At 39.3% G+C, this 9,177-nt stretch overlaps 1 protein-coding gene across 1 annotated transcript; it reads left to right on the forward strand.

Moving 5' to 3' along the window:
- The first annotated feature begins 2,873 nt into the window (after positions 1–2,873).
- Positions 2,874–8,969, forward strand: mmp19 (matrix metallopeptidase 19). Its single transcript, XM_032549627.1, has 9 exons — positions 2,874–3,190; positions 3,285–3,370; positions 3,518–3,648; positions 4,409–4,621; positions 4,727–4,972; positions 5,716–5,823; positions 6,035–6,199; positions 6,303–6,430; positions 7,758–8,969. Exons 1-9 carry the CDS (start codon positions 3,080–3,082, stop codon positions 7,983–7,985), a joined length of 1,416 nt encoding a protein of 471 aa, XP_032405518.1. The 5' UTR covers positions 2,874–3,079; the 3' UTR covers positions 7,986–8,969.
- Positions 8,970–9,177: the final 208 nt, after the last annotated feature.

Genomic DNA, 9,177 nt, shown 5'->3' on the forward strand with positions numbered 1-9,177 from the left:
TTAGGTTTTTGATAATTTCCTAAAGCAACAGGAAGTGTTAATAGATCTAAGTGAACGTGTAAAATTTAAAATAGATCTTTCTAATTTATAGAAATAGTCTCAAAATTTGGATGTAAAGCAGATGAGTGCAAAAACATGCAACTTACTTCCCTGAGTGACTAGGAAGACACAAAAAAGAATATTTATAATAACTTCTTGAAGTTAAAAAAAACTTTTTACATACATATTCTCAAAAAAATAATAACAATAATTTCAATCAAGGCCAGAAATGTGTCCTAGATTCTTTGACAATGTAAAACCAAATGATTTATGTTGTATTTTTGGAAAATTTAATTTGTGAATCGTGACAAAATTGTAGCTGCAGCACATTGTTAAATTTTTTTCTGACTACAAGATGAAATGAATGAAACATTAAATCTTAAATCTGTGCTCTGATGTATCTTGAGACAGTAAAGTTTGGGTGAGATGTTCTGCAAATAATCTAGTTCGAGTAAAAATATTGAATATGCCGAGGTGAGTGTGTGTGTGTGCGTGACGGTGTGTAGGGGTGGGTATGGGTGTGTGCGTGGGGGTGTGTAGGGGTGGGTGTGTGTGTGTGCGTGGGGGTGTGTGTGCAGGTGAATGTGTTACTGTCCTACTCACCAAGATGTAGAGAAATAGAAAAACATTAAGCTTTCCTATTTCATATCAGAGACATAAAATCATGTTTCTGCTTTTTTGTTAACTCCACAAATCTGTTGTAACACAGACAGATACAGGAAACATAAAGCTGACTGTTCTCCAAGTCACATAAATGTGTCATTAGAGTGGTTTATTCAAACTTGCAAATGTTTTTCAGTGACGTTTGGTTTCTGTACACTGTGGTATAAAATGAGTTAAGAACCGCAGGTCCCTTACTCTGAGGACTTTAGAGATATCACACAGTGGTAATGTGATACCTCCAAATACAAAGGCGTTTTGAAGGAGGAAAGGTTGGTAACTTTGATTTGACGTCACAAGACGCACAAGAATTAGGCCGGTCAGATGACATTAGTTAACAACACTATGGCAGAAAGAGATTTTTGTCAGATTTGAACATATATACAGTAACATTCAAGCTGCATTGAGCTGCAGGAGAAATCTGAAACAAAGAGTGAAGATGATGATCATCTTTAATCGATTCTGTTTAATTTTCCTTGTTGAATTTCTCCGTCTGGTGGCTTTCGGTGCATATTTGCTGATTATAAAAGGAGTAAATATCGTATGCTTCTTTTCTCACCTTAATAGTTATGCTTTAGTCTGCCTGTTTAGTGATTGTGTTTGGTGGAAGTGATCCAGCACTTTTGCAGGACGTCTTGTTGGTACTTAGAAACTCATCAACCAGGACATGTGGTTTTTATAACAGCGTGGCTTCCTGTTAATGCTTTAAAATCTTAGCAAATAAAAACCAGCCTACACCGGTCCTCTTTAGAAACCACTTCCATGTGTTTTATTGTCGCCCAGTCGTTCAGCTCAAATATGTTTTGCTGCTGCTGTAAAGAAAACAAGTCATCCCTTGGTGATGGTCTGGAAAAGTAAACAACGATTTACAAATTAAATAGCAAAACAGCCTTAAAACTTTACCATTTAGGGAAAACATCTAAAGCTATTTGGATTTATTGTACACAAAATTCTGGCTGGTAACTTTAAAATGGACAATGCCTAAAAGACTCAGATGCATAACATTATGAAGTAAAATGAGAAATATACATTGTTTTCAAAATTTCACTGGCATCCATTTATATTCAGCCCTCTTTACTTTGATACCCTTAAACAAAATCTAGTAAAACAAACTGCTTTAGGAACTACTTTCCCAATATCCCAAGCTTTAGACATCTTTCGGAGAACTGTTCAATCTTTCATCTGAAAATGGAGGATAACTTAAAACTCCTACCATAGTTATTCATTATACCTGTGTAAAGTTTTAGGAGACACAGAAAACATGTGGAAAAGTGCTAAACAAGAACAAAAGTTAACTTTTTGACCTATTAGCAAAAGATTATGCAGAGTAAAACTTACCCTGCACATCGATCTGAACATCGTGGTGATGGCAGTATCATGCTGTTTAGAGGCTATTCTTCAACAGGGACAGAGAAGCTGCTTAGACTTTTTAGGAAAAATACAGGGGATCTTGTAAGAAAACATGTTAGACACGCTGAATATTGATGCAGAAAATATTTAGTTTTTTAATTGGAGAAAAATGTTGAAAACCATCAATCGTATTCAGTTCTTTTAACAATTGTGCATTGCTTTGTGTTGGCATATCTGCTTACATACGTTGATGTTTGTGTTTGTAACATGTTAATATGTACAAAAGCTCCAGAAGTAAAAAAAATACAGATGCAATTCAATTCAAATGTTGTGAAAAATGTAAGTTTTGACCCCCTTGGGAGCAAATCCTGGTACACTTTGTACTTTTTTAGCTGCATTTCTAAATGTAGATGAATCCGACCTTAATTATACCAAATACTTTTATTGTAAAGTTGTGTTTTACGCATGGTGCAAGTACGTCACAAATCTATATAAAAAAGCGAGAACACTGTTCTTTGTCAACAATAGAAGTAAAGCTTTGTCCCAGATAAAAACATGCATGTGTTTGGGCTGAAACAGGAACGTGGGAGACAGAAGGTGAGTCTTACCCTGTGTTTTAGGCCCATCATTATCTGAGATACACAGCATATCCAGGACAACTGGGAATAAACACAAACCCTGTCATCCTGGAGATTATGTTGCTTGTTTAGCTGTATTCGGGAAGAACTCCCCTCTAAACGGAGCTCAACTCAAACAACTGGGTCAACTGTGGAGCGAGGAGAAGCTCTCTGAACATCTGTACAGTTTAACTGCACACATGTTGGCTGAGGTCAGCTGGCCGCTCTTTGTAATTCTCATTCCTCGGAGGTGGATCATCGCAGCCGCGGGGCTGACTCACGCCCGGCTGAGTTAAAACTGCTGCAGCGCCCGGGAACACAAAGAGTCTGCTGTGAGCCTCTGCTGAACACTTCTCACTCCATAAAGCGCCAGCTGTGGATCCGCGGGGACCGGACCTGTGGATGAGAACCTGATGATGGACGGATCAGGACTCCTGCTGCTGCTGCAGCCGCTGCTGCTGCTGCTGCTCAGCCTCAGAGCTGCACTGTGTGAGGTGGAGTGGACAGAGCTAAACGAAGCAGAGGTAAAGTCAGCTTCATCACACTTACTTACCTTCATCTTCCAAGTGTAGAAACTACTTCTTGTGAAACGAGTGTATCTTTTTGCTCTGCGTACAGGCGTATTTAAAGCAGTACGGCTACTTAAATGACCCAGCTGACCCACAGGACCCTTCTTACCTGGAGGAGGTCATTGAAGCACTGAGGTGACTTTATTGTTGTTTTCTTTTAATCAAGCAAACGTAGACTAAACTTAAAGGTGCCTGCTGTCGCAAACAGGCATTTCCAAACAATAAATGTGTCAATCAAGCATCAGTTTGCAGATGTTTAATTGTCTTAGATTGTCTGGTCAGAGTCTTCCAGGGGGTGAATGAGCTGCCCCCTACTGGAGAGTTAGATGAAGCCACGCTTGGAGTGATGAGGCAGCCCCGCTGCGGCTTGGAGGATCCGTTCAACAAGAAGTTACACAAGTACAAAGTGATGGGTGAGTCAGAAAATGTAGACATAAATGTTTCGTTTTAGCCTGAAAACCTCAGTAGCTTTTCTAGCAACCAGCCGTCTGTGTGAGAGGTAGAAATATCATGTAGTTTTACACAAGGGTGTAAATCCCATCTCATTATTGGGGGGGACCATAAACAGGAACATTTCTTAAGACCAATTTATAATAGTAAAATAATAAATAATAATAATTCTAGACTTTTCCAAACCTATTTAAAGCCAAATTAGCTTTCTCGTGGCAGGTCTTGATATGGGGATTGTTTTCGTCATCCGACAGTGCAGCAGAGTTCGTGGAGTTCAACACAGGACAAGAAAACGTGTTAGAGACAGTCAGATATGTCAGAGATGTGCTAAAATGGTCCAGTCAAAGTCCAGATCTAAATCTTTTTGAGATTCACTCCACTCTGACTTGAAAGAACAGGCAGAGATTTCAGTTCCAGATGTGCAAAGCTGGTGGAGACATAACACAAATGTTCTGCAGATGTAATTTTGAGAGTGATGACTCAAAAGGCCTGGATCCAAATGCATCACACACTTTTTAGGTTTCACTATGTAAACATATGAAAACTATGTATCATTTCCTTCTCCTATTAAACTGTGCACTACTTTTGCGCTTGAGTCACATAAAATCCTAATGAAATACTGTGAGGTTTGGAAATATGTCGCTACAAAACATGACAAGGTTTGACTTCCTTTAAATGTGGTTTTAATGGCGACTCACAGTAAAGGATTCTTGTCTTTCTCAGGTCGTTGGAGGAGGAAGAGACTCACCTACCGCATCCACAACTACACACCTGACATGGTGAGGTCGGAGGTCAGGAAGGCCCTCCGCTCTGCCTTTAAGTACTGGAGCGATGCGGCTGATCTGACGTTCACAGAGATCGACTTCGGCAGAGCAGACATCAAGATCTCTTTTCATAAGAAAGATGGCTTCTGCCCAGTCCCGTTTGACGGCCGGGGTTTGTTCCCTTTCCAAATCCACTCGCTGTTCCCATTTAGCAGGAGTGTAATCCTGCTGTGTGTGTGTGTGTGTGTGTGGGTGTGTGTGTGGATGCTCTTTGCAGGTCACGTGCTGGCTCATGCTGAGTCACCAGAATCTGGGATCGTCCATTTTGATGAAGACGAGTTCTGGACGGAGGCATCATACTACGGCACTAACCTGCGTATCGTAGCTGCCCATGAAATAGGACACGCTCTGGGACTGGGTCACTCCCAGTTCAGGAGCGCTCTGATGGCACCAGTTTATGCTGGTTATCGCATCAACTTCAGGCTGCATTCAGACGATGTTAACGGCATTCAGACACTTTACGGTAAGTGCAGTAAGAAAAGTTCCTGTGATGGTTCATGATAATTATTATGATCCTGACAAAGTGAATCAACCTTGACATTATTCCTTTTTATAAACTTGAGTGCCATCCCATTCTTAATCCACAGAATTTAAACTCTTCTAGGAAGGCAGAATTATGTAAAGTTGACTTCTTTGAGTTTTACATGATGTCATCATGTTATTCGCACATCAAAAACATACCTGGATTCTTTCATGCATGTTTGAGAAAATCCATTTTATCTAACCTTTTGATTAAAGTAGCCATGTTTATGGACACAAACTAAACAAATAATAATGATGGAAAAAGTGACATGTAGAAAATGTTGAGTAATTATGCTCAGATTTGCATAAACATGAATTCATACATTGCAGGAATCTAAGAATCTAATGTTTCCATTCTTTGAAGTCTGTTTCTTTAAATGTGAAATCAATGTACTCAAGGAAGAGTAGATTGATTAAAACTCAAGTAAAAGTGCAAATATAATTATGTTTTTCCCCCAAAAAATGTTACTCAAGTAAAGGCAACCAGTACTCCCCGTCTCTGAACATAGATAACAAAATTATTTTGCTCACAAGCTTAATGGAAAATCGACAGTAAGCATTTAAATGAGCAGCAAAACGTATCCCAACTCAAGAGAGCAAATCATTTACTTTTATGTCCCAAGATGTGAAAAAAAGGGAAACATTTATGATTCCTCAAACTTTAGATTTCAATTTGTGTTGCAGGCAAACCCATCAGTACCATAACGTCCAGTACACCGACCGTGGGCAGCCCGGTGGAGAGCAGCTCCATACTGGACCCCTGCACTGCGGACCTGGACGCCATCATGTTGGGTTTGTTACCCGACACCTTGCTGCAGGCATTCTGACCATTTAAAAGAGAAAATAACCAGAACTATACTAAATTTTCCTTCCATTTTCAAAGTATATGCATAAATGAAATGTACAAAACAAACACTGCTGACTAGATCGAAAGAGATTGTTAATTGATTTATACATAAAGGTTTAATAGATTCTACAATAATATCAAAATCTGTCTATTCAGGACCGTGGGACAAAACCTTCGCCTTTAGTGGGGACTATGTGTGGACTATCTCTGATATGGGCCACAACAGTCCAATAAGGATCAACAGACTGTGGTGGGAACTCCCGGGAAGCCTGAACGCTGCTGTCCACTCACAGAGAACCAACAAGACGTACTTTTTTAAAGGTACAACCATTTCTGTTTCATGGCGCTGAGCCTCTGTTGGATTTCTTCTGCTCTGCAGCTGCTGCTTCTAAACATTAAACGTCTGGACTCTTTCTGGTCACAGGCAGTAAAGTGTGGAGGTACACGAGGTTCATGCTTGACTACGGCTACCCCAAACAGGTCAAACGCGTCCCGCCTAACATCGACGCAGCCTTATACCTGCAGATTAACCAGAAGCTTGTTTTCATAAAGGTAGGCATAAAGCAAAGCAGCATCTCAGTAAATGAATACTTTAAAAATGTTTTAGTCATTTTTAAAGAAAAAGGTCACAGGACAAAGTTTTTAAGTGCTTATTTATGTTGATTTTTGTTAATTATTGCTTACAGCAAATAAAAATCCATCAATACTCTGCAATAAAGCATTAAGTTCTTTGTTAGTTGTGCTTATTAGTGCCTACCTCAGCCCAGGTAAAACTCCTGAAGTTGTGTCTGTATTGAGTTGTATTGAGGACTAGCTTAACTAGTCAGTCGTTAAACTAGCTTAACTAGCTGCATTTCCCTTAACCACAGAGTTGATCTAATTTAAATTACGAAAATAAATTAACTTAATGGAAACATGCCAATTAAAAAATAAAAAAAATCTCTGTTTTTTTTATAAAAAGTTTTGTGTGTGTGTGTGTGTGTGTGCGTGTGTGTGTGTGTGTGTGTGTGTGGGGGGGGGGGGGGGGGGGGGGCTAAGATGAAGTAGTTTTTTCAGCCGTATCAAAATGTGTGTATTTGGTAAAACTGCAATGGAAACATTTTTTCACATCACTGCGGTGACGTGATCAACAGCCGGACGTTACCACCGGTGAAAAGGACGAAGAAGACAGCAGGAAGTAGTTTTCTCTCACAGCATCGCACAGTTCATAAAAAAGTTGTCTGTCATTCCAACATGTTGAATCCATAATCCTTCTGTAAAATCATTGAATTATGGCAGAATTTTTTGTATAATCTCATGTCACTCTTGACATATGTGGCTACCATTATTTTTATTGAGTTATCATTAAAACTCATTAAAAATAAATTGTTTATGTGTAATTTTGATTTAATTTCTTATTTAATGAAAACACTGCAATTGCAAAATTGTGTTTTTTGACATTAGCAGAGTAGTGACTAAGATTTATGCACATTTGTAATGAAAACGCCGCTACGCAAATTCCTTTGAATGGATTTTGCTCATAGTCCTCTACAGGATACCTGTTGCTTGTCTGACATTTGCTTCGCCACATTTTTTTGTTCCACTAAACTTTCCATTATTAAGCCCGGGTAAAACACTCCCCGAACAGTCAGTTTCTCCAGCTCTTTGTAAATAACTCTCCTTTTGAATGGAGTCAGTGACTGAGTCAAGTCAACAGTCTTCCCCTTGATTTTGTAGGTACTTTTATGAGAAACTGTATTTGACATTTTCATTAGCTGTAAGCTATAATTCTGAAATAACCCAGAAGATATTTATTGAGATGCACCTGCCTTCGTGTTTAACAATCTCAACTGGTAGGTATATTTTTTTAATCTCAACTCTTTGCTCCTTATCTATGCAGGGATCGGACCACTGGCAGTTTGATGAGGTGAAACCCAATTTTTCTTTCTACCCTAAGCCGCTGAGCAAGCTCGTTAGCGGGTTGCCGTCCTCTCCTGACGCAGCCTTCACCTGGAACAACGGAAAGATCTTTTTCTTCAAGGGCGACAACTACTGGAGAGTGAACGAGCAGCTGAAAGTGGACAGCTGGTACCCGCAGAGCAAGGCGAAGCGATGGATGGGATGCTAGCGACCCACCACCAGGGGGCAGCAGCAACCAGACGACGGGATTCTGACTCCAATCCCGAGGGCATTGACTAATGAACCTCAACATCAGTGATTAATTGTGAATTGGTGAAAAATAGTGAGAGACTGACTGACTTAACTTCACTGGATTTTATTACTGTTGAGCCCCTTCAGGCTGATTTGTGGAGAGTAGAAAGTCTCCACAGGCTGATGAATTATGTAAGCTTCAGTATAATTTTGGAGAGAAATCGAGGCCATCTGTTTTTCTTTTTTCTTTCACATATGTGTTGGATTATGTGTTGCAACATTTTTGTTAAGATGTTACATTATGGCTTTTTTCTTGCATGTTCTGTATCTGATTTTTTTTTTAAGAGAAAATGTGAGATTTTATAAAATAAAAAGACTTTGTCAACAATGCAAACGTTTTGCTCTGCCAGCAGAAGAAGCTGTTCATAATTACATAAAAATCAGATAACTATGCTACGTTCATAGTGATGAAAGAACGGTCTGTCCTGCATTGTGCTATCTGCACAAAAAAAGAGAAGAAAAAAATTTGGAGGCGCCATGGCAACACCAACCAATCAGAGGGTAGGAAATCCTCCCCATGACCTCTTTATTGTGGATGAAAAATCCAGTGAGTAATGCTGCTGGAGTTGCTGAGAACCAGAGGAGACAAACAGTGCTGCACAGTCGAGCCAAGTTTTGAGTTAAAACTGTTTTTTTTTTATTAAAATCTGTGAAAACTATTAACAAGTATTTACACATTCAGGCAACAAGTGTGCTGTTTTTGAAAAACAACAAACGAGACATTAAATCTTTAAACACAACCTACAAAAAAAAAGGGCAACAAAAAACCCCTCAAACATGCAGTTTTGTCCTTTTTTTAAACACTACCAGGTACTAGATTATCACATAAATTACGTTTATAAAACATTAGCATACATCTTTTACTGACTGAGTTCTGACCAAAGCTATGAAGTAAAAAAAACAAACAGATCTACGGTAGATCTAAAACAGATCCTGGAGGCTCCAGCAGAGAACATTGAAGAACAGTTTCTCCGCAGATTTACTTTACATTGTCAGACGCCATGAACTCGCATCACATCTCACCGTTTATCCACACAGAAAACAAATAGAGATGCACCAATCAATTGGCCAGGTATCGGAAAGGAGCTAATTTTCCCTCACTGAGCTCT

Source organism: Xiphophorus hellerii, chromosome 20 (assembly GCF_003331165.1).
Source record: "Xiphophorus hellerii strain 12219 chromosome 20, Xiphophorus_hellerii-4.1, whole genome shotgun sequence".
Lineage (NCBI taxonomy): Eukaryota > Metazoa > Chordata > Actinopteri > Cyprinodontiformes > Poeciliidae > Xiphophorus > Xiphophorus hellerii.

Coding starts and splice junctions, on each gene's coding strand:
- mmp19 (XM_032549627.1), top strand. CDS start 3,080: ATGATGGACGGATCAGGACTCCTGCTGCTGCTGCAGCCGCTGCTGCTG. Junction 3,191..3,284: donor CAGAGCTAAACGAAGCAGAG/GTAAAGTCAGCT, acceptor CTCTGCGTACAG/GCGTATTTAAAGCAGTACGG. Junction 6,200..6,302: donor CAAGACGTACTTTTTTAAAG/GTACAACCATTT, acceptor TTCTGGTCACAG/GCAGTAAAGTGTGGAGGTAC.